The sequence below is a fragment of the Mya arenaria genome, chromosome 4 (genome assembly GCF_026914265.1).
Source record: "Mya arenaria isolate MELC-2E11 chromosome 4, ASM2691426v1".
Classification (NCBI taxonomy): Eukaryota; Metazoa; Mollusca; class Bivalvia; order Myida; family Myidae; genus Mya; species Mya arenaria.
This window is the reverse complement of record NC_069125.1, coordinates 41,660,602-41,687,100: the sequence shown is the minus strand read 5'-3', so window position 1 is coordinate 41,687,100 and position 26,499 is coordinate 41,660,602. Positions and strand designations below refer to the sequence as shown.

The 26,499-nt window shown below is 38.0% G+C and overlaps 1 protein-coding gene across 2 annotated transcripts; it reads left to right on the top strand.

Annotated features, from left to right (window-relative positions):
* Positions 1-1,168: 1,168 nt before the first annotated feature.
* On the top strand, positions 1,169-26,499 carry LOC128232101 (protein draper-like). 2 transcript variants are annotated; one of them, XM_052945464.1, is made up of 12 exons: positions 1,169-1,460; positions 14,862-14,939; positions 16,244-16,350; positions 17,577-17,717; positions 18,161-18,295; positions 19,007-19,135; positions 19,599-19,733; positions 19,997-20,128; positions 20,709-20,858; positions 22,110-22,260; positions 24,517-24,593; positions 25,047-26,499. In XM_052945464.1, the coding sequence occupies exons 1-12, from the start codon at positions 1,333-1,335 to the stop codon at positions 26,348-26,350; spliced, it is 2,667 nt and encodes an 888-aa protein (XP_052801424.1). In that variant the 5' UTR covers positions 1,169-1,332; the 3' UTR covers positions 26,351-26,499. The 2 variants fall into 2 exon arrangements, with proteins under 2 accessions (XP_052801424.1, XP_052801423.1); XM_052945463.1 differs by having other exon boundaries at positions 14,862-14,981.

The window sequence follows — 26,499 nt, the reverse complement described above, 5'->3', positions numbered from 1 at the left end:
ACTATAAACCAATCAAATCGGTTCTTTTCTTTTATTTCTTCTACATTTTTCATTAACACAATATTTGATTGGTCTATGTACAATCTAAGTCATTACAGAGACATTACTATTGTTAGCTGCTTTAGAATACAACCTACATTTTCAGCCAATGAGATTGCAGATAGGCAACCATTAAGTAGTAGACTTAATCATTAACAATTTCTTTCGCGCGTGTTCAAAGGTCCGCCTACTGCCAATTATCCGATACACACTCCCTGTTTCAGATTTTGCGTCGACAATTATCAGCCAATGAGGTTGTACTTTAAGCCAGTTAGTTGACATGAAGTGAATTTTTAATGCTTAAAAGAACTTGTTCGCTAGGCTCACTCCGCCCACTCTTAATCATTAAGAATTCACTTCATGACATCTACCTATAACTTAGTATATTGTTTACCAATGCATTGAATGATAGACTGAACAATTGCTTAGAAACTCATAATTTTTGCTTTGTGAAGAACAAGCAGGAGATCGGAAATCTTATAACACAGTTGAACATGTATTTTCTCTTTAAATGCTTGTTTGATTTCAGTTTTGGAGTCGATAAAAACTTGAATTGTGCATGTATAGATAAGAAAGAGGCCTTCGACTCTGTTGATAGTTTTAAACTCTGACAAAAGTTTTAATGCATAATTCTGATGGAACTTGTACTCTTATTATATGCTATATGTAAAAAGCAAAATCGTGTCTTCAAGTAAAACATCTTGTCTAATTTCTTTAGTAGCAATAATGATAGTAGTATTGTGTTCCATATTTTTGAATGATTTTTCAGACTTTCTGTCAACCAAATTTGGTTGCGGAGAAACTTTGTCAGAAGCTTCTTTTGAATGTCTAAGCATCGAAGATGCTGAAGAATATTATAGAATTGATATTCTTTAATAAAATTATGCTGACGATGCAATTGTGTTGGCTGAAAGACACTCAGCTACAACATCAGTGGTTTTGTGTTATAATTCTAAAATATCCGCCCATGCACACCGAAATCAAATTGTTAGGCCATTCCATGCATTTACTATTACTTGAAATTTGATACCTTTATGCGTAGGTGTATTTACAAAATACTGTACGGTAGGCTTGAATAACGAAGATTGAATAATAAATGCAATCGACATACAATTCATTAAAATACAGGAAGTAAAATGACGTTACATCGTCACGTGTTTAGTTGATTACTTCAACTAGCATCAAGGAAGAGGTTAAGAGTGAACTTACTAACACAGGAGGAGCAGCTTAGGAAGTGAAGACAAATGTGTGACTTGCCCTGTTTGTGTTTATTGTTATTTTAAAGGCTGCTATATGGATTTAGTCTCTTTCTGGAGGTTGTTGCTGGTGTTGGCTGTGGTGGCGACAGACGTCCGCTGCTGGGCAGCAGGAGACCAGGAAGTGTGCGCAGACGGCACTTCCAATTACACTATGATCGAACGGTACTGTCATTGTCATGTAGTTCTTGTTTCAGTTTTAGTTTAAATATCATGTCTCATTTTTTTTATGACTATATCAATCCTCACTATACACGTGTAATGTACCAATGTTATGCTGCGATATTCAGGTATGTTAATTTTGCGCGTAGCTCTTATATCGAACATAAACAAAAATCAACCCGGACCGTAGATCGACGATCGACAATGTAATGGACATCAAATTTGGTTGACCTCGGTCATAGATCCGTAGCTCGACAGAACAATACAAAACAACAAATATTGTCGTCCTGGAGCGTAGATCGACAATGTATTGGACATCAAAATTGGTTTACCTGACCTATAGATCGTAGCTGAACATTTTTTTAGATAAAAAAAACCATGCAAATAATGTCGATCTGGATACAGGTTGACCCAATTTGCATGTTGTTTTGTTATTTCGAGCAACGATTCATGACCCATGTCAGTCAATTTTTAAGCTGTACGCCGCTAGGCCTTTATACTTTTATAACCGAATATCGGCATCTACAATCGGCAGGTCGACATAACATTTTTAATTGTTGACGAATTATTGCGCGCAGGGGCGTATCAACCCTGGCGCTGTTAGAACTACGATGGTCAACGACCTAATCAACATTTGTTACTAATCTGCTCGTATAGGTACGTTTTGCATATTAAATAGTTTGCTTAAAGTAGCGTTGTAATGAATATTCATAATATTTTATGCAGTAAATATAGTGCGAATAAGCTGCGTTTTGTGTAATTACGCATTAAAATCATAGAAAACGAAAGTGTTTTAATATTGACGAGTTACAAAAAGCAATATAAAAGTAGTGTGGGTGTCCCAAGACAAAACCACTCAACTTCGGAGTTCGAATATTATTTATTTATACGTAGTCGAACGAAACCAGGCACGTCTAAATAATAATTAAATATGAATGAATATTTGAGCTCAAAGATAAGAGCGAATATTAAATAAGTAAGAATATAGTAACAACTGTTACAATTGAAATCTTGACTTGCGTCGATGCTGATTCAGAACGGAATGATATATGTGTATATATAAATAAGGGCGTGTGCAATGAAGCGGGAAAAAAGGGAAAAGGCATTATGAACCAATCAATCACTCTATAAATTTAGACAAACTCGCATAACCAGTATTCACGCTCTGACGCACTCGGACATAGACGGACATTGACGGACATAGACGGACAGTAACGCACAGAGGACAATAACCACGTAGCATTACACTAAACACGACGATACACAAACAATACAAAACGATATACGATATAGAACCATACCAAACACACAAACTAATAAAATACTGAAATATGCACCTTGCTACATACTCCCCCTCCTGGTTGGAATGTACCCTACATTCAGGAAACATACTTTCCGGGTAAAGAGAGTAAATAACTTTATCTCAAAGAAATGAAATATGATAGATATCAATATTAAGTGTCAACGATATTGTATTCAAATACTATTACGAGAAAAATAAAATCTCATAATGTAAAGCAAAGGCTTAAGTATTGTTTATAAAACATGAGACAAAGGATGTGGCAAATACAATAGAGTATATCTCAAACAGATACAACTGTTAATACATATATGTCACAAAGGGCAGCCGTCACTTCGCAATGAAAATGCCTGTAACGCAATATGAATATTATAATGGGTAAAACCATAGTACACTACGCTATAATAATAAAACTACTAATACTGTTGTGAAAACTACCTGAAATGCTATAATGAGAGCAGTACAACTCATACATAAGCCTACTCAATCTACTTAGTCTCAAACAAAGAATTCAGCTGTTTGCTGATAAGCCCACTCGCCATACCTATCAGGTGGACGTTTGGTACGTCGCGGCCTGGGCACGGGTATGGGAGTAACAGGACTCGGACTAAGTCTAGAAATAACTGGATCAGGAGTACGTAAGGACGGGACAGGACTGGGCGTAGGTGGAGCGACAATATGAGGGGTATGGACAGGAGAGGACGGGGCTAAAGAATTGACACGTGTGGCCGGTTGAGAAGGACTGAAACGACGGAGACCTCGACGCTGAGGGATGATATAGACAGCGGAGGAACTTGACTCTTCCGAGCTAGTGTCGCCATCATACTCCTCGTCAGTAGGGGCTGCTCTGGTCCTCGGTCTGGCTTTTTGGACAGGCTGAGGTGCAGGTGACTCCTCGTCAGTGGGAATAGACTGAAAAGGGAGAAGCATGTTCCGGTGTAATGTTCTTACAGGTCCGTTGCCGGACTCCAGGCGAACCTTGTACACCGGCTGACCATCGTACGGAACGTCTACGATAACGTAGGGGCTACGTTCCCATCGGATGGCGAGCTTCTGCCTTCCCTGGAGGTTGACATTCCTGACCAAAACGATATCACCAACGACAAGCTTATTCTCGTGAACACGACGGTCATAGTGGGCTTTGTTTTGGCTGGCTCGCTTTTGTGCGGCCTCTCTGGCAACCTTGTAGGCATAGTGCATACGTTTCTGTAACCTTGCGGCGTAGCTGGAATAATTAGAGTCAGCAAGGTTACCCGGACTGGTGCCCATAAAAGCGTCAACAGATAAACGGGGATGCCAGCCGAACATCAGGAAATGTGGGGAGAAACCTGTAGAAGAACTTTTAGTTGCGTAGTAAGCTTGAACAAGGGCTGGAAGGTAATCTTTCCAGTTGGCCTTAAGATCATCGTTAAGCGTGCCAAGCATACATAAAAGAGAGCGGTTGAAACGTTCCGCAGAAGGATTACCCATAGGGTGAAAAGGTGTAGTGCGCGTTTTGCGGACATTCGCAATAGTACATAACTCCTTAATAACCTTTGACTCAAAATTACGCCCTTGATCAGAATGCAATTGCTCGGGAAAACTGTAATGCACAATAAAGTGCTCATATAGGGCCTTGGCAGTGGTAGTCGCCTTTTGGTTGCGACACGGAATCGCCTTAGCATAACGAGTGAAATGTTCCGTTATGACAAGGATACAAGCTGCATCGGTCGTGTGGTGTTGATGGGTACGAGTTCTGCGCGCGGTACCACAGGCGTCTTCCTACAGACACAAGATAGACAGGAAGAAACATGATCCTTAACAAAGGATTCCATACCAGGCCAAAAGAAGCGTTGGCGGGCGAGCCATAGAGTCTTGTCGCCGCCAGGATGACCGACATCATGGTGGATACCACGAAAAGCAACAGATCTGTAAGCAGCAGGAACAACTAACTGACGGACCTGCTCACCATCCACGGTAGCGGTTCTGTAAAGTATACCATTATCAAGAGAAAGAGATGAAAGGTCACGGAGTAGACAACGGACCTCTCGAGATAACTCCTCCCCCCTCGGCCGAGAACCGGACCGCAGGATGGAAACAACCCTGCAAACATCAGCATCCTTGGCCTGCTCCTGCACCCAATCGACAGGATTAACTGGGACAGTATCTGAAAAAATATCATCTCCAAGGACTGCATCACTATCACAAGAAAGACTCTCAACAGCAGCAAAAGAAGTAGTAGCTGCCAGACAAATAGCTTTGACAGCTTCAGAAAACATCTGTGGCTTACGACTCAAACCATCACAGTCGTTATTAGATTTGCCGGACTTGTAAACAATATCGAAGTTGTACGCAGACAAGGCCGCCACCCAGCGGTGACCTGTCGCGTCAAGCTTCGCAGACGACAAAACATAAGTCAATGGATTGTTGTCCGTGAAAACAGTGAAGGTGTTACCAAACAAATAGTCGTGGAACTTGTCGGTGACAGCCCATTTGAGTGCGAGGAATTCTAGCTTATGAGCAGGGTAATTCCGCTCCCCTGCCCGAAGACCTCGGCTCGCATAAGCGATCACCTTCTCCTCGCCATCCTGCTCCTGTAAAAGAACTGCGCCTAAACCGGTCCCACACGCGTCTGTATGGACGATGAAGGGTTTACTGAAGTCAGCGAAAGCTAGGACGGGAGAAGAAGTAAGTTTAGTCTTTAAAAGATCAAAAGAATGTTGCTGGGCGTCGGACCAGGACCACGGGGCTGGGGAATTTCTTTTAGATTTCCTAGACTTCTTAGAAGACTTGGTGGAACCGTGCCCTTCGAGGAGTTGGTTAAGGGGATGGGCTATCTTAGAGTAACCCTGTATAAACCTACGGTAGAAACCAGCAGTCCCTAAAAAACTACGCAACTCCTGGACATTCTTAGGGACGGGCCAATCAGAAATTGCAGATGTCTTGTCCGGGTCAGTGGAAATACCATTGGCCGAGATAACATGGCCAAGGTAGGTAACTGACGACTTAAAGAACTCGCATTTTGAGCCTTTTAGTTTAAGACCATGCGAATGGAGGCGTTGAAAAACAGATTGGAGACGGGACAAATGTTCTTCGAAAGAGTCAGAGAAGATAAGGATATCGTCAATGAAAACAAGACATTCTCTGAGGTTTAAATCGCCCATACATTTCTCCATAAGACGCTGAAATGTAGCGCCACTGTTCGTCAGACCGAAAGGCATTCGGTTGCACTCAAAGAAGCCAAGATTGCCTACAGAAAATGCGGTCTTGTGCTTGTCTTCTTCTTCCATTTCGACTTGCCAGTAACCTGAGCGTAAGTCTAGTTTGGAGAAGAACTTAGAACCTACCAAAGTGTCGACGGTATCATCGAACCTTGGCAGCATATAGGCGTCCTTACGTGTCCTGGAATTCAACATACGGAAATCCAGACAAAAACGCAATGAGCCGTCTTTCTTTCGCACAAGAACTACATTAGAGGAGTACGGGCTATCACTTTCGCGAATCGCACCGCAGTCAACCATATCTTTAAGATGTTGACGTACCTCCTCATACATTCCTGGTGGAATCTTGCGGTATGGTTGTTTAAAGGGCGTGTCATTGGTAAGAACTATCTTATGTTTGACGATATTGGAACAGCCAAGATCAGTAGGGCTGGTAGAAAAGATATGACGCCAATTACCAAGTACTTGGCGAACCCGCAGAATCTGATCTGGTGACAAGTTATCGATGTCGATTTTGACACCAAGATCGTCAACTGGGTCAAGACTAGAAGAAGAGGAAGGAGGAAGTGAAGAAGCAAGATTATCAATGACCTTGACCTCGTCTACAACACATATGTCTGACTTTGGCCGGATGAGGACGGGTTTGGCAGTCATGTTGCACAACCTAACAGGGACCTTGACATAATTACCATGGTGAGGGGCCTTCAAAACATGGGGTCTAACAAGGTATGGGCTATCAGGAGAAATGTTCTCAGTAACAATCTTCTGAACATCATGTTTAAGACCTCTGGCAATTCCGTTAAGGGTAACAGACTCATAAGGACCAAGTTCTACAGTATGCTCATTAGTAGACTTTACTGTAATAGGTTTACAGACTAGGGCATCAAAAGCTGATTGCCAAGAATCAGGCAATGGACGGGCGGTTGCAGCAGACGCTGACTTACAACGTCTAATGATATTGGTGCCCACAATCACCGGATGACACCCAGTGTCGGGAACTACAAGTACTGGAACATCAAGTTCAAAGTTCAAATCAGGAACAGCCAGAGTGATTTCAATATACCCAAAAATGGCAAGTTTGTTACCATTGGCAACAGTAACATTTATGTCGATATTCAAATCAGACAATTCCTTCAAAGGAGGCTTACTAGGCAAAGACCTAAAGAAAGTATCACTAATAGTAGTGACCATGGAACCACTGTCTATCAGACCTATAGCAGGAACTGAATCAACGACAACATTGGATGTATTGGACGCACCAACAATATCAGAAACACTAACAGACTGGCCGAAAACGGCGCCAACCCCTGGGTGGCCACTGGCAGGGGCGGCTAAAAGTTTGGGTGACTAGGGGACTGACCAAAAGAAGAATGGCGACCACCACCTCTACCCTGGCGAGAACCACGGTTACCACCAGAGTATACATTGGGTGTCGGAGGGCCGTAACCATGCGGTCTGGGAGGTGCCGCCTGGGAAGGGGAAAACAAAGGAGGAATGTATTGGGGTGGGGGTACACTAACATCAGGCGAAAGTGTGAGAGTGTCTAGGCGCTGTAAAATAGTGGAAAACTTTTTATCAACACCAGACTGGACAGAAGATATCCGGGAATTGAGCCGTTGCTCTAAGTCAGAAAGCTTCTTATCAAAGTTGGGGTGCTGAGAACTGGGGGGCATAGATTGCTGTTGGCTAGAAGCATGGGGGGATTTGGACTTAGGTAAAGAAAGGGACAGCTCTTTATCAACCTGCCTGACATCCCGGAGAAACGCGTCATAATCTGCTGCTGCGTCTAACTTGTGGCGTGTGTTTGTGCGCAACATCTCTGTGCGCAAACCAGACCATAGTCTTTCGCAAAGCAGTTCGTTACGATTTGTCAATGGGATGCGGCCGCTGTCAAAAGCTTGCGTCAAAGCCGACTCGAGCCGACAACCAAAAGATGTGACAGACTCATCTGGTCTTTGAGCCAAATTGAAAAACTCCTTCATAGATAAAGACTTTTGAGAAGGTTCGCCATAATTCACTTCAAGCTTCCGGAGTACCGTGTCTACTGTAATATTTTCACCAAGTGAAACTAGTAAACGACGAGCTGTACCCCGTAATGAAGACCTGATAGCTTGCAGCACTAAGGAAGAAGACAAAGAAGCGTCTTACCTCAGACAACGCACCTCATGGCGCCACGCATAAAAATTGATCTCTGACTTAGGCGTAGGATCATCACCAGAGAATGGTGGGATCTTCGGTGCCTTAGTCGCCATAGAAGAAGAAGGTGTAAAAGCAAAATGAGATGGGGGCGTGGAAGGCTGGGTCAAAAGGGACATCAATGGTTGGGGCTTTGGCTTGACATTAGAACCTGAAAGAGGTTTGGGCTTAACATCAAAAATGGGTGGGGCAAGCTTAGGTGTAATATTATACTTGCTGGACAGCAACTGTAACATTTCAGCTTCAGATGGGTATGACATATCACCACCAACTGCACCAAGCTTCTCCTCGGACATGGGGGCTTCTTCGTCACTCATGGTGACAGAAAGCAACAACAACAGAAGGTATAACAAACCCAGAATGAAGAAATGATGTACAGAAAATACAGTAGAAAAGAAAGGGCAAATAAAACAAAAATAAATTAATAAAACAGAAAGCGGCTATGATCCACTACACTGTGTGTGACTATGAGTGTATTAGTGATCACAATGTGCTATGCTCACTTGTGAATTATTGACAAATGCAAATTATGTATATCTTGAATTAAAAAAATATATCAACGGATGTGTAAAACTATATGTGTAATTAAATTTGAATGTGTGTAAATTAAGTCTAATTAATTATGATGAAAATAAATTTCAAAGTTGATTAATTGAAATAAATAAATTGAACTTATCCTATTGATGTATGTGAATGTTAAACTTTAATTCAAATGACAAATAAATTAATTTTAATTAAATTTATGAAATTAAATGTAATGGCCAAAGACAAAGTAAAGGACAGATCCATTAAAAAGTATAAATGATACAAGTGATAAGTTTAATGGCCGGGGACCAGTCTAAGTTTAAACAAGTTCAGGGTCAAATAGGGTCAAAAGGTGTTCCCTAAATATTCTAGTAGGCTACCAAGTTTAATTATATAACTATTTCTATTTAAGCTATGACACAACTACCATAAATACACCTGGTTTAGCTATATTCACACAGTAACTATGAACAATAAATAATTAAAGTACTAAATTGTGTGTGAAGCAAAACTTAATAAAATGATTTCAGAATCTCAAATTAATCAAAACTGAGATCACACTCTGAAATATAAATAATCACAGGGAAAACTGGAAATAAAGTAGGAATATTATATGAAAAAGGGCAAATATTTATAACCTAATCTGACAGGTCAAATTATGAAACATATAATGTACAAAGAACACAGAAACAAAGAACACAGAAACACACAAGAAACAAATAAACAAACAACTATGCAAATGAATACAGTAACTTGCCAAGCACACTTAACCGGTCACGCAAGGGGAAATTTGGGATGGGTTAAAGCAGGGGTAATGTGTATATGTGTAGTTTAAATTTATATGTGTAATATGTGTGTGAAGGATTGGAAAACACAATAATAAATACACTTAAGTTTTCTAATGATAAATATGATCTAAACTAATGTGCTAAACTAAGTGTAAAGCATGTATAAATTAATTGTAAGCGTGTAAAATTAAGCAAAGCAATGTATGCAACCAAAATATATGCAAAAGCCAGGCAAGATCACAATAACCCAGCAAAATGAAAATAATGAAGCAAATAAAGCACAGGAATACTAATCTATGACACAAGTAAAGCAAGCAAGTTTACACAAAAGAAAACATTTAAAGCACAGTCAATAGATAAGCAATTCAAAAGGAGCCGTGTGTACAATTAATTAAACATATGAATTTAGCTGTCAAAATTAACTGTCAAAACAAATACCGGGTCGTGAAATTATGTCACAAATGAAAATGACTGACAAAGTACAAAATGACAGTTACAATTTCAAGCAAGACAGACAAAATCAATACCAAATGAAATGAAATAAACCAAAAATATATGTACTCTTACCGTGAATAAAGCAATAAATCCAAAAAGTAATTCAAAAAAATCTAGGTCAAGCTATTTTCACTTTATAAATGTCAACTAGCCGGTTTACTAAAAAGGAAAAAAATAGTTACAGCCGAAATATCAAAAACTTACAAAGTTATGTATAAAATAAGGGTACTCACGGTTCAACGAAAAAAATCACACACACACAAAAATACAATCCACAATTACAAATAACACATATATCACAGACAAAACACACAGAAATCCATACGCGGTGCTCCTCTTCTGTCACGTGACACGCGATCAGCTGATAACTGTCAAATTTGACAGATAAAATGTAAATAAAACAGGATTAGAGTCTCTCGCGAAATATACTACACGATCAGGGAGGATGGGTGGGGGAAAGGACTGGGGGGTATATTGCACGATCAGGGAGGATGGGTGGGGAAAGGGACGGGGAGGTATACCAATACGGAGGTGCCGGCGGATATGCTGGGCTTCTCGACCTCTTCTGGGCGTCAAAACGCAGACAAAATCCCCTCAACGTCTGGTCTGGAGGACACGACGGCCTGGCTCTGGACAACGCCAACCTCGATCGGGGAGCCATTTGTAGTGTGGGTGTCCCAAGACAAAACCACTCAACTTCGGAGTTCGAATATTATTTATTTATACGTAGTCGAACGAAACCAGGCACGTCTAAATAATAATTAAATATGAATGAATATTTGAGTTCAAAGATAAGAGCAAATATTAAATAAGTAAGAATATAGTAACAACTGTTACAATTGAAATCTTGACTTGCGTCGATGATGATTCAGAACGGAATGATATATGTGTATATATAAATAAGGGCGTGTGCAATGAAGCGGGAAAAAGGGGAAAAGGCATTATGAACCAATCAATCACTCTATAAATTTAGACAAACTCGCATAACCAGTATTCACGCTCTGACGCACTCGGACATAGACGGACATTGACGGACATAGACGGACAGTAACGCACAGAGGACAATAACCACGTAGCATTACACTAAACACGACGATACACAAACAATACAAAACGATATACGATATAGAACCATACCAAACACACAAACTAATAAAATACTGAAATATGCACCTTGCTACATAGCGTTGTAATGAATATTCATAATATTTTATGCAGTTAATATAGTGCGAATAAGCTGCGTTTTGTGTAATCACGCATTAAAATCATAGAAAACGCAAGTGTTTTAATATTGACGAGTTACAAAAAGCAATATAAAATAACAGAATACGCAAATAATTTCAAAATGAATGCGTACTGAAACAAAATAAATACATGTATATATTTGTGTTTTCATTTAGGCCGCGGTCAGGTAATTATATCCTTCCGGTTGTAAATTGAGTCTGAGTCATCGGATTCGGCCAGGTTTATTCCTCGAAAATTAACCCATAGAACTCGTTAAAAAAACAAAAAAACATTGATCGTATTGAAGATGCCATTGAATGTTCATTTGGCGTAAGCTATCAAATCAAAATGTTTTAAACGAAATCATAATATATCATCTTATCATATATTCAGTATTTTGGTGACTGCTATTCAATCATTAGTATCTTTTATATTTCTGAAATAGCCTAAATCGGCTCTTACTTGACATTTTGTATTTAGATTCATAGTATGTACTTACACATAATAAATGGTTATGCGAATGTGTCCCATCAAACCATTTTCCTGTATGAGTACATACATACAACCTTTAACCATTACTTCATGCATATTATAAACTTAAAAAATTAAAATCAAAGCGCTTAAAGCGTTGATTGGTTTTCGAACTGCTACAATTTGTGAGTATAGTCATGTAATGCCGAATGGAATGGAAAGTGTGTGAAGATTTCTCAGTTTGTATCAGTAATTTCAGCGAAGAGTTTTGAGCATGTTGCATATGCATATTTACATACCACTATATAAGTATCTTCCATGGCCGAGAGTGTAAGATAGGTTCATTCCGACCCGAGCGTAGGGTGTTTTGCGGAAACGAGGTTTACCGAGTTTCCGCAAAACACCCTGCGCGAGGGTCGGGATGAACCTATCTTACACGAGCGGCTATGGTAGATGCTTTTTATCCCACCTCAGTTAAACAAAATTAAGTAAAAATGTATTTTTTTGCCGGAACTCTTTTGTGCTTAGTGACAATTTTGCGTACGGATCTGCAATAATTCGTGGTTGTCATGGATATTCGCGCAGTGATTCAGAGTATGTAAATGGTCTGATCGGTCCTTAAATAGTTCTAAGAAGAGTGAAGCATTATTTCCTGAAAGGTGCGTGAAAACTGTTTTCTGGTGACATTTGAAGCGAGAAATATTTAACTCGGGTTCTAAATATTGCCACCAGACAAGATTTCCATGATGCGCTACAGACGACAGTCTTAAACAAGGGAGGTAATTACAATGTGGTGACCATTAAAAGAAGTTCCATACGGGCATTTTATCTTCGCCCGTGGGCAAGATAAATATTTTTAGCATGGTTAAATTAATGGATCTACTTATCTGAGGTGGGAGAAATATACATCTGTTCATTTTGTCCATGAATGACAGGTTGACGGCAATATCAAGATATACATCAATACATACAGGGAATACATAGTGTGTGGATGATTCGATCCAAATGAATTTTGCGCGAGCATCCTGTCATTGTAAAAAAAACAAACTTAAACATAAACTTAATTAACATGTCCAATGCATTTTGTTGGGTGTATTTGGTTTGGCGGTCATACGCTGGTAGTAAATTAACAACGACTCAGTCATGTTTGAAGTGTATAGTAGATTTCACTAAAAACATGCCTAAATCCTTTATCCCAGGCAGTGCATCGTTTATGAAACCAAAGTTTACAGATAAGGTTTCTTATCCAATTGAGTATTACTGTATACATTATTAATTATTTCGGTACTCCGCATATTAAATGAGTATTATTAGTGCATACAAAATATATTTGCGAAGGAATTCATGAGCATGCATAATTATACTATTTTTAAAGATGCACTTTTACTCCCAGATAAGATTTACCACAATTAATAATATTGTTTTAATATTCCAAAAAGTATGAATTTATGTCGAAAACAATGGTTCTAGTGAAGGATACCGAGTTTAATTTGATAGAAATGAGCATGAAAGACGGTATTTCTACCTTATAAGACTATAATAGACCACAGCAAATCTTTTCGCATTCACCAATCATTTAATATGTTTGCGCTTTCTGCTATTTAATACACGGTTACAATATTGTTATCAGTAATTAATATTTTCCATAAATTCATTATTTAGTAAGTAGTTAAAAGGTTTATCAGTCAAAATTGATGTTTGTTATACATGTGTATGTATTGATTTTGAATAAGAGTGTCACTTAAAATGTTTATGTTAATTTGTTATACAATTACATGACTATACTTACAAAACGTAGCAGGCCGAAAGCTTTTCAACGCTTCAAGCACTTTGATAATGTTTAACAGATTGTCGATCTACGATCCAGATTGAAAATATTTGCATGATGTTGTTGTTGTTTTTGTCGAACTACGATCTATGACCCATGAAAACCGATTTTATGTTCATTACATTGTCGATCTACGATCAATGTCGACAAAATTTGCACGTTCTTTATATTGTCGAGTTACGATCTATGACCGAAGTCAACCCTTTTTAATGTTTATCATATTGTCGATCTACGATCCAGGTCGACAACATTAACATGTTGTTTTATTTTTCCGAGCTACTGTCTATGACCCAGATTAACCAATTGTTATGTTAAACAGAATGTAGATCTACGATCTAGGTCGAAACTATTTGCATGTTGTTTAATTTGGTGGAGCTACGATCTATGACCCAGGTCAACCAATTTTGATGTCCATTACATTGTCGATCGACGATCTACGATTCAGGTCGTTCAATTAATACATTTTGTTGACGTATGAACTACGAGCTATGCGTCAAATTTACACACATGTATATATATATATGATAGTTTTCTTCTTCCAATTAAAAAAAATCATGACATCTTTGAGAAATTCACATGCATTTCTGCATAATAAATATAATATAATTCTTCTATAATAATAAAAATAATAATAATAATAATAATAATAATAATAATAATAATAATAATAATAATACATTGTAATAAGAGTTTAATGCATAGTATTATGTAATGTCGATGCAAACGTGAACAGTGGTTTGAGGATATGTTAGCGATTTAATTTAGTAAATCTTACTCTTTATAAAACCTAAAATAATATTTTATATACCCTGACACATATATCTAAACTACAATGCATTCACATTTACAAGATAATCATATTCATTTTGATTAAGTCCGATCTCCCAAATCTCATGAAACTGTTATATATGTATTAAACCTTGATGTAACTTCGTGTAATGGAGGTTTTAAACAAATATTCAAGCTCAAAAATATAAACATATCGCAAAATATAACTACAATATCTAGCTCAGAGATGCCATGTGCATTGATCTCTATGATTGATCTCATTTTGAACCCAACACTGGCAGCTGCGCTGTTTCTTATAGTGACCAGCGGTTTTGATTGAGTTTCATCATTTTACACATGTTGCAGTTTTAGGGAATTTGATTGCATGCTTTGTCAATGTTTATGCTGATTTATGTGTCAGGGTACATAGAGCCTATGGTTTTAGCATTTTTCAAAGTGTAAAAACAATCTAAGTAATCCGCTTAAACTCTTTTATCTTAAAATTCAATAGCAGATTTGCTTTAATCCTAAATGAATTCAGTTTCAAGAACATACTGAAATGATGCATACTTGATCATAAACAAAACAGTTTCCGCTGAATCATTTCAGAGAAGAAGTTAAAGAGTCCAAGACAGTTGTCGCCTACCGCGTAGAGAGATACACACCAGATTGTAACCAAGTAAAAAGGTTCTTCTCCTGGATATTTCGCAGTTGTAGAGAAAGATCAAAGTAGGTTGAACATTACCGAGTCCCCTAGATCATCATCAGTCCATCGAAAGAAGGCATTTAAATAAGCATTTTAGCTGAGTATGGTTTGTTTCATTCGATGAAGGAGTAGTTGATTTTCACATTGATCTTCTAGTTTCTTAACTATTTTCCGTAGACTTCCGGCGCAAGAACGACCATGAATACTTATGTGTAAAAGTACAGAAACAAGCTCAGTTGTCGAAAGTTTAAATGGCACAGGGTAAACACCAAAGTCCAAATGGGATATTGAATACAGATGATTAGTTCCACAGTTACTAATATTAACTCTTGTTTTTGTCTATGAAACATAGGATGATACTTGATCACTTCACGTTTCATGTCAGCGATGATGTTGTTTTCGTTAAGAAACACTGGTAGTTATAATGCGAAAATCAACTATTATATACCATAGCTAAATAGGAACAGAAGGTCACCCTATGGTATAAATGATCTTAAAAATATTGAAGTCTTTGGAACTTTTTTCCTTAATACAGAGATTAATCCACATAAATAGCATGGGCAGTTTTAATGCCTTCTGTTTCCGTCGGGCTGGTGGCGATATAACACGGTGATCCTGTATTGATATGAAACGTGTTCAACCAATCAAACGTCAAGAAGCGTTGATTTGTGACAATTTGACTTGCACACTTTCGCATACTCCGATAGGCCATATTCATATTCTAGTATCATGGCTACATTGCTAATATTCGGAACTCCTCAGCCATTTTTCTCGAAAACAACCTCGGATGTATATAGACGTTTTATATTCTGAGAATTCGGTATGTTTAAGTCCGTTGCAAGTAGATCAATGAGTAATTTAATTTAGAAGTTAAACTTAATGACTTAACTCTTGGGAATCTTAGTTATGTTTGCAATAATACACTTCACTGCCAATCAATTTAAACTTAGATCAACAAATACAAGATAAAAACACTACATTTAATTAATGATATAATTCAAAATTTTACGAACTACTTTAACTGATGTCCCGGCAAACATCCGAGGTTGTTTTCATTAAAAATGGCACAGGTGCTCCGAATGTTTCTTTGGTTGCTTGCACTCCTATATTGTTTAAAATGTATAGAGTATTTTGTTTGGTTACTTTGTTCAATTTTTCTACTCAAAATACGATTTTCCACAATAACAGTGCACGGTGGTATGCGGGGATCGTTATCGGGAAATGTTATAAATGCACGCGTATACATGTATCAAAAGAACGAAGAAATTCTTCTTTTGTATTACAGAAGCGCGTCTTACACTGTGACGCAGTATTTTATCAAGTTCAACACCTCCAGCGTGACAAAGTGTTGTCCTGGCTTTGTCAGAAATGATACAGAATGGTGCACAAAAGGTAACATTTGTTTCAAGACTTACTACCATAACAGGTCTTTGTTCTAAAAAAGTTCTTTCTTCGAACATTCAAGAACAGATTTGGAATCGGAATATACCATCCAAAATATTTACCTAAAACAAGCTAAAATAAGTAAAAATATCCAGCTGGTAGAAAAGCATTCCCAATTCTCCAAGGTCAACTATTGACGATTTGTCAGTGTCGAACAGGAATGCAAAGGAAGTGCATATCCACACATATATTGAACTTGCATTCATTGTTCATTCAGATGTAAAATAATTAATTTATCAGATACAATAGCGTGCCTTTAGTACGCATATTTGATTTTAAGGGTCCTTTAGCACAGATAAAAATAATAATTGATGATTATTTTTAATTTTAAAAGCGTAAAACTGGTGTCGGGCAAATGGGTGGTCGTTTGCATAATTTGTTTATTTATGATTTTCTTCAAAAAACATAATTTTGTCTTGAAAAAGTACTTTACTCTAAATGGTATATATTTAGTTTTTTATATATTTTTTCGTAAAGAACCAGTTGTAAATATCCGTTGAAATAATGTTTTCGCAATTAATACATCGCCGTTTCTAAATTTGTTTTGAATGGTAAGAAAGAAAATGTATGTATATGTAAAACAACCAGCGGTTTGATGGGTGAATTGCATCACTAAATGTGCACTTTATATGGCCAAGTGATTTTTTTTTACTCTCCCTTACAGTGTATACCGAAAACTTTATCACATCTGGGGTAATACCAGTATTTTATATAAACATTTCGAGGGACATTATCAAGACAGATTAGCTGTAATGGCGATATGTATTTATTCCATTGGTTAAGATCGACAACAAGCCTTTAAGCAGCCATAAAGTTCCTAAAACAGTCCGATTTTTACGTTTTAATTTAATCTCTTTTTTATCTTTTTTTAATATTGTTTGTATTATTTTGTCCTGTGTTTGCTTTGTTTCGTTCATTCATAGTAGGCACATTTATTTGACTCAAATGAAACAAGTCATGTGATTTGTAATACTTGAATAAATCGAAATTTGTGTCGAAGGTCAGAAAAAAACTTTTTGTATTATTTTGGTTATAAGATTTGCCCTAAAACACGTTTACCACTGGATGGTCTGCGAATATTTTTTATACATCATTTTCATTTATCTTAATTCAATATTACACCAGATATTTTTATTATACGTGCCATTTATACTTGATATGCATGCCAATTTTAGGGTGTGGCACTGTAGGGAAATACGGCGCAAACTGCACGTCCAACTGTAGCTGCCCGACGACCCATGCGTTCGAGAACTGTGAACAATTCACGGGCTATTGTCTCTGTAAGCCCGGATATATGGGCCTAAATTGTAGTGTAGGTAAGAGCCCACTTTTTTTGGCAAATTTCTCCCGATCCATCGTGCACATCCAGTGCATGTTATAAATGTGAGAAGGGTTTCATGGTTATACAACATGTTACACTTCATGTTCCAATGCCAAAACCTACCTATCAAGCAAGAAACATATCGTACAGAAATGTTTTACCGAGATGATTGTTATGTTAATGGTTAAGATCTAGATGATCATATTTCTTTACTTTATTTAGATTATAGAAAATGGTATTGCCTTTTCATTATTAAAGTTTAAAACCAAACTGCTAGATGACGCTTATCATAAAATCTATTTGCATGGTATCATGCTCTTATTTTACTTGTTATTTGTACGGTCGAATAATAATAAGTATACAACTCATACCACAATCTGTTGTTTTTTTGTATCAAAAACGTTACCTCCTTATTTTCTGGCTGCTCAATATTTGCAGAGTGTCCTCCTGGAAGTTATGGTTCGAACTGTACACACAACTGCACGTGCCAGAATAACTCCACGTGCGACCGTGAGACGGGCACGTGTAACTGTTCTTCTTCCCCTGGGTGGACGGGATCCTCCTGTGAGGAAGGTTAGGTCTTACAACGACATTACTGGCCTAGACTATTAAACTTACTTCATAATGAAGGATGTATTTGGAAGAAAGATGTAAGTTTAATGTCATACTCTCGACCCCATCCCCACATATGAACGATAACTTCCTGATACCTCCGTCATAGGAAGGCGTGCACCCCAATTTATCGGTAGTACCGTCGGTGCTGGAGGTGAGCGTCGAGCATTTATAAATACAGTTATGATACATGCAAACATTCGGTGTTCACTCTCTGTTTTCCATAGTACCGACGTCTTGTGTCCCTTCCGGAGAGATAGTCAGGCTAGTCAAATGTCAGTTATGAGTATTTTTTACTGTTGAGGTTGTGTATTTTAAAAGATGAAATTGTAGCAGTCGGATAGTCATTTAAAATCTCTGTCAACAAATCCACACTTCATCAAATTCTGACAAGTAGTGCAGCTGGTTAAATGAGCAGAAAAGGTACTGAATAGTGTGAATATTTTTGTGTTGCACATACTAGTATTTCCGGTAATCAAACAAAGTTAATTAATAAGTATTCTCCTCATTGATGCCTATCTGTGATAATTGCATGTAATAATTTCTGCCATCAATATTTTTAATCGCTTATATCCCTTTTCCTATACTTATGCAATTTGTTTTCCATGTCATTATCAGAAGGCCCAGCTGCCATTTGCGGCAAGGACTACCACATCGATTTTCCATTTTCAGAATGTGACGCTGGCACCTACGGCAAGGATTGTCAACACAATTGCACGTGTAACGGGAACCAGACGTGTGACCACGTGACCGGAAATTGTACATGCATGGCGGGACTCACCGGTCCCAATTGCACAGATGGTATTTATAGAAACTGTGATAATATATTTCTACTTTTTCTAACAAGTGCCAGTTGGATCTTCGATTATGTTGACCATATCTTTGTACCATAATTTTAAAGTGTTTATTTGTTTTTGTCACGATGTGAATCAATATCGGAATGGCCGTAATATAACCGTTATTTAACTAACGTGCGGATTAACACGATTCACTTATACCGCACGCTACTTATCAAACGTGGTCAACATGGTACGCTACAGCGTACAGTTACGTCGCACGCCGCTCTCTTGATTTTAAATATATACGCTTGCGCTAAAGTGCTCGTGTATAATCTAAACTCGGGTTGTGGCTGCCGTAACCATTACATATGTTTTCCGTTTCCTCTGGCTTAAATTACATGCATATAGCTAGAGACACCCGTACGCTAATTTGTAGGTTATGGCCGTTGGTTCCTTATTGTTTCAATTTCTAAATCCCGTTTCAGAGTGTACAAATTTCACCTTTGGCGTCAGTTGTGCGAAAAACTGCAAGTGCCTGGAAAATACTACTGAATCCTGTAATAAAACAACCGGACACTGCACGTGCACAGCTGGCTATATGGGAGACGCATGTGACGAAGGTATATATGTCCCCTGTTTAGGTTTAAAATTCCTTGATTAAGTGTTCGCTTTTGTTGTTTATATTATTATTACATGTAATAGTTATAAATTCCATGAAGGTAAAACAATGCAAACTGTTTAGATACTGACGTTCAATAAGACCAGCATTTCACACGAGTGACACGACCCTTTTTAGACGTAGATACCAAAAAGCAACAACATGCTTGTATTTTTGTGAAACGTTTACAAATTATTTTTATCCTGTTTCCCAAATATTTCTCAGTCTGTATACCTGGATTCTATGGTGACGCCTGCGAGAGCAACTGTTCGAGCATCTGCACGGGGACAAACTACTGTCACCATGTATCCGGCACGTGCATCTGCCTGGGAAGCAAGGGACATAACTGTTCCATCGGTAGGCCACATTGGAAGCACTGTGCAGTCTGGTTTTCAATTAAATATTTGCATTTTCATCATTGATTATCAAAATGGCTTATGAGCCGTCTGACTTAAACTGAGAGAAGGTTGTTTTGAACCCGTCTTCATTTTGTTCTTTTATAATGGTGGCGTAGGTGAAACAGGATTTGTCATAGAATATTACGATGTAGTATATGTACCGGAATCCTAATAGAGACATCGCGTTGTCGTCCGTCACAAATATTTACATTAATACATGAACAAAATTATGTATAAAAAAAGATGAGCGGAAGTGACTTTGAAATCTTTAGAATGTGTGTGTGTGTTTTTCTTTCGCAATTTTAAGGGACGAGGGCGAGGGGCGAGATTTATTTGTCTCTATCAGAATTTCTTCCTATAAATATAGTATTCACACTAAATTAATTTATTCCTTTAAGATGTCTGGTTTATATGCATTCTAAAACATGTCTGGGTATATATAGGGCGAGGGCCAGTTAATACTGTCTGTGTTATCCCGTCCGTCTGTCAATTGCACCGTCTGTCTGTTCATTGCTGTAACATTTCCATCCGTATTTCAGCTTGTGGACAACACGAATATGGCCCCGACTGCAATAAAACGTGCACGTGCAATTGGGAGAGGTCAATTGGCGACCGGTGTGATAATCTGACCGGCCGCTGTCAATGCCGCGAAGGCTACAGTGGGGCCAATTGTCAAATCTTGGTTGAGGGTAAGGAGTCATTTCCCAAGCAATTGGTCGTGGCTTTGAGTCATAAACTAACGCATACTTTCCAATTTTGTGCATTTAATGTCTTTAAAAGGCTGTTTCCCCTTGCGATAAAACGTCCCCCCCCCCAAAAAAAAAAAAAAAAAAATAAAAAAATAAAAAAATAATTAGATAAACAAAAAAATCAATAAAAAAAAATCCCAATTTGTCAGATGCCGACTACGTAAATGAAAAAGCAATGAATTTCTTGAAAAATCTTGACAAGACTAACCTTTTCACAGCATAATGTATGCATACAAAAGTGAAAACAAGTATTTTTGCCATTAATTTAGCTATTTTGGCCTGATTTTGTACATTTCCCGAAGTCGGCTTTTTCCCAGTTTGTATAACCCTGAAGGCGCAGGCTGTAAAAATAGTTCCACAAAAATCACTGTGTCTCTTGTCAGATAATTATTCCGTGTGGCCTACGTATTACAAGGCTATATTTCTGCCTTGATACATTCTGTGGCTATAAAGGAATTCCAGTGTCGTCGATGTATTCATTAATCAACGTAAAAGACCCGGGGGGTTTCCCTAGCTTATCAAGCGGAATACATGTATTTCTTTTACTTTAAAGCTGCACTCTCACAGATTGAACATTTTGACAACTTTTTTTATCTTTTGTCTTGGAACGAGCCAATTTTTGCGAATATCCATGGAAACCGGTTATATAAGACTGCTGACAAAAAATTAGAGCGCCTATTTTTATATTTATGTCCAAAAATTGACGTTTTATGCATTTTTCTTAAACCGTTAGTAACGGTTTAAGCCATAACACATTAATTTTCGAACGGAAATATGAATTTCTACGATCTGATTTTTTTGTCAGCAATCTTATATCATTGGTTTGCCGATATTTACAAAAAAAATGCTCTTTCCAAGACAAAAAATAAAAAAGTTGTAAAAATGGTATATCTGTGAGAGTGCAGCTTTTAGCCGCATGAGCGAATGCTCGCAAAAAAAATGCAGGTTTCGAAAAAGGTAAAAAAAAGTAGCAACTAAAAATACAGCAACAATTAATGAGCTATTTTGTTTCAAGTATTTTTTGTAGATATCATTTACTTACTATTCTAAGATGAGTTGTAGGAATTGATACCCAATGACACATCCATTTATGACACCAAAAATGGAAATTGATACTCTTTGTAAATGCATCTCATAATTATCTACATTCGGATGTGTGAGTCAGTCATAAAAGGGTGGATATTAATTTAGTTTCAACAGATACCCCCCATTCTGACGCGATGAAGCATGGCTGGTGGGATTTTGTGGTAGTCAACTGGACATACTTCGTGATGGGCGCCGGGGTCGTTGTTTTTCTGGTTGCCATGACGATTGCTGTCGTCTGCTACTGTCGTCTGAAAAGGTATATTTTTAAGGGCTTAAAACGTTATCTATATTTTAAACCAGACAATTCTTGACTAAAACCTTAATTATATCAAAGGATGCAGTTTTAAGCATATCATGTTTAAGTATTGTAGATTTAATTATTTATTAACCATTTCTAGTAAATCTACAATAAGTTATCTTGTCGTAAATTATGTAAGATCTATACAATCGTACTTCAAATGTTATGTTATAAATGATATACAGTAACATGTTTAACTTTACCCATGATTGGCCTGTGTAATGAAGTAAGAACTGTTGCTTAGTCATTAAACTAAGAAATCAAATTCCATTGCTTGTTGAATCAAAACAAGTTGATATTGTCTGATATTAATGCAGCTTTATTCATGACGATGATGGAAAAATAAGTAAGTAAAGATATTTAAAGGAGATCAATTAAGTATATAATATGGCGACCATAATGAACGAAAAAAACACTTATAACTGTATGTTGTTGCTGTGAATATGATGGTAGGAGATATATATGTAGTTTAAAACAGAATCTTCTATGGATTTATCGTACCTTTAGCGGATGTAAAGTTTATAACAGAACCTACTGATGACCCGCGTACCTTAAGTGCATGAGTAGTCTATAACAAAACCTTCTGAGGTACCCTCGTACCTTTAGTGCATGTGTAGTTTATAACAGAACCTTCTGAGGTACCCTCGTACCTTCAGTGAATGTGTAGTTTATAACATAACCTTCTGAGGGACCCTCGTACCTTCAGTTCACGTGTAGTTTATAACAGAACCTTCTGAGGTACCCTCGTACCTTCAGTGCATGTTTAGTTCATTACAGAACCTTCTGATGGACCCTCGTACCTTCAGTCCATGTGTTGTATATAGCAGAACCTTCTGAGGGACCCTCGTACCTATAGTGCATGTGTTGTTTTAAACAGAAACTTCTGAGAGACCCTCGTACCTTCAGTGCATGTGTAGTTTCTAACAGAACCTTCTGATGGACCCTCGTACCTTCAGTGCATGTGTAGTTTCTAACAGAACCTTCTGATGGAGCCTCGTACCTTCAGTGCATGTGTAGTTTCTAACAGAAACTTCTGAGAGACCCTCTACCTTCAGTGCATGTGTAGTTTCTAACAGAACCTTCTGAGGGACCCTCGTACCTTCAGTGCATGTGTAGTTTCTAACAGAACCTTCTGAGGGACCCTCGTACCTTCAGTGCATGTGTTGTGTATAACAGAACCTTCTGAGAGACCCTCGTACCTTCAGTGCATGTGTTGTTTCTAACAGAACCTTCTGAGAGACCCTCGTACCTTCAGTGCATGTGTAGTTTCTAACAGAACCTTCTGAGGGACCCTCGTACCTTCAGTGCATGTGTTGTGTATAACAGAACCTTCTGAGAGACCCTCGTACCTTCAGTGCATGTGTAGTTTCTAACAGAACCTTCTGAGGGACCCTCGTACCTTCAGTGCATGTGTTGTGTATAACAGAACCTTCTGAGGGACCCTCGTACCTTCAGTGCATGTTTAGTTCATTACAGAACCTTCTGATGGACCCTCGCACCTATAGTCCATGTGTTGTGTATAACAGAACCTTCTGAGGGACCCTCGTACCTATAGTGCATATGTTGTTTTAAACAGAACCTTCTGAGGGACCCTCGTACCTTCAGTGCATGTGTAGTTTCTAACAGAACCTTCCGAGGGACCCTCGTACCTTCAGTGTATGTGTAGTTTATAACAGAACCTTCTGAGGGACCCTCGTACCTTCAGTGCATGTGTTGTGTATAACAGAACCTTCTGAGGGACCCTCGTACCTTCAGTCCATGTGTGGTGTATAACAGAACCTTCTGATGGACCCCCGTACCTTCAGTGCATGTGTTGTGTATAACAGAACCTTCTGAGGGACCCTCGTACCTTCAGTGCATGTTTAGTTCATTACAGAACCTTCTGATGGACCCTCGTACCTTCAGTCCATGTCTTGTGTATAACAGAACCTTCTGAGGGACCCTCGTACCTATAGTGCATATGTTGTTTTAAACAGAACCTTCTGAGGGACCCTCGTACCTTCAGTGCATGTGTTGTTTCTAACAGAACCTTCCGAGGGACCCTCTTCCCTTCAGTGCATGTGTAGTTTATAACAGAATCTTCTTAAGAACCCCAGAATGTGTAGTTTAAATTCTTGTATGTATGCCAAATACCCCATTCAATCATGTCGTTCTTTGTATGAGGAGCAATGATTTTAAGTTGATTATTATTATCATTTGATTATTTCTCTCCAGGTCAAACAAAGATAAAACAGAAGAGCAATTTTCCGTTGCTTATGCAAACCAGGCATACAGTGGGAGCAAGGCTACAAGTAATAATAACAACAACAACATCATCAACAACAACAACAACAACAACAACAACAACAACAACAACAATAATAATAATAATAATAATAATAATAATAATAATAATAATAATAATGAAATGATACAAATACGTTTATTAATAAATTGATGATGACGACGACGACAATGACGACGACGACAACGACGACGACGACGACGACGACGATGGTGATGATGATGATGATGATGATTTAGACTTTAAGGCATATATTCAAATACAGCTAATCTAACGTTTCCAGTTTTACTTTATGTTTTAAAATATGTTATATTATGATCTAGAAAAGACTATTCGATAAATTTTACATACGATTCTTTCTTAGGTAATCTTCTTAGTAGTTAAAATATTCATAATTAAATGATACACTTATGTTTTTTCAGAGTGTGTGCTGTTTATAATTTCTAAACTCCTTTTACAGGCAAGGATACAATAGATGCACTTCAAGACACCGTTTGTGAAACCAGTGGTTTGGAGGTCAGCGATTATAGCGAGCCCAATCCGAATCTGTCCGAAGAGGATGAACACAAGGCTGCAGCAATTACTGGTACACTTTCTAAGGAGAGCGATAGTGTGTCTACAGATATGCAAACCGAAAAACCACTTACACAAACATACGAAGAACCTCCTGATTCTATTGAGCCAAAACACATCTCTGATGACATAGAGTATGACAGTGCTGAATATTTAGTAGATTTAATGCGTGAACAAACTGAGGCAGCAAAGATCGTCAATGGAGAGGGAGAAGATGATTATGATGTTCATGGAAATCAAACTTCGATTACAAGTGATAAACTCAACGAATACAACACTTTTCAGGATGTAAATGATATCATCCGCAAAGCAAGTATTGCTGATGACGCGATTACCGATGAATATGACATGTTAAATAATCAGCCAACACGGGCAAAATGTAAGCACACCGCAGCAGAATATTCAAGTTTCGATATGACAAAACATTTGAGTATAGATGAAAATGACGAAAACAACGAGGACGATGAAATGTATAACACACTCGAAACAAAACAGAAAGTTGAGAAGCGCATTGCACATCCAAATTATAATAGAGTGAAAATCAACAGTGAATTAGGGGCTGGCAATGGTGTGAGTGCTTTCACTTCTAAACCAAGGGATGCCAGTGTGAAAAGTCAGGTGTTGGGAGAAAGTCGAAAATCAAAATATAACCAAGACCGTAAACAAGGTTCAGAAGCTGGAACGACTAAGTTAGAAAGAGTTGAAGGAAATGAAAAGAAAAATGATTTATTTTGTGAAGGTTCTGATGAAGAAAAATACAACCCTGAAAACAAAACCGATGATTTGTATGAGGAGTGTGGGCCTGAGGATGACGATTCTAAACCAGCTGGCCAAAACAAACAAACAACTGGGCTACCATTCCTATCTAAAGAACCTGAAACAGCTTTGTATGAATACTGCAAGGATTCTGATCATGACTCTGAAAATGATTATGCTAACAAGAGCGATGATGGAGAGGTGGTTTATGAAGACGTTAGTGAATGTAGTGATACGGAGAGTACGCAACTGGGCGAGATTGGAGCGATGAATAAACAGACAACAAGTGGTGGACATTCTTCTGATGAAAAGAGAGCTTTAAAGGATAACAAGGCCGTTCAAAACCCAGTAGCGGATGCCCAAATAAGGTCGAAGCCTAAGAGGGCGCGTGAAAGACGGAAAGAAGATTACGAACTGTTTGAATTAAGAACCTAGACATGATGTTTCATGAAGATTTCTGATTTGAAGATTGTTTTATGTTTTAAATATTCTATCTCAAAGACCTTTTCTATAATATAGACATTTTTATCATCACTGCTTTCAGCATCGTTTGTTTGCTTATTAAATACATATTCTGACCAGAT

What these genes read in the sequence shown, in the direction of transcription:
- LOC128232101 (XM_052945463.1), top strand. Translation starts at nt 1,333, where the DNA reads ATGGATTTAGTCTCTTTCTGGAGGTTGTTGCTGGTGTTGGCTGTGGTG. An exon ending in GGGCCTAAATTGTAGTGTAG is followed by an intron (nt 17,718 to 18,160) that starts GTAAGAGCCCAC and finishes CAATATTTGCAG; the next exon opens with AGTGTCCTCCTGGAAGTTAT. An exon ending in CAGTGGGAGCAAGGCTACAA is followed by an intron (nt 24,594 to 25,046) that starts GTAATAATAACA and finishes CTCCTTTTACAG; the next exon opens with GCAAGGATACAATAGATGCA.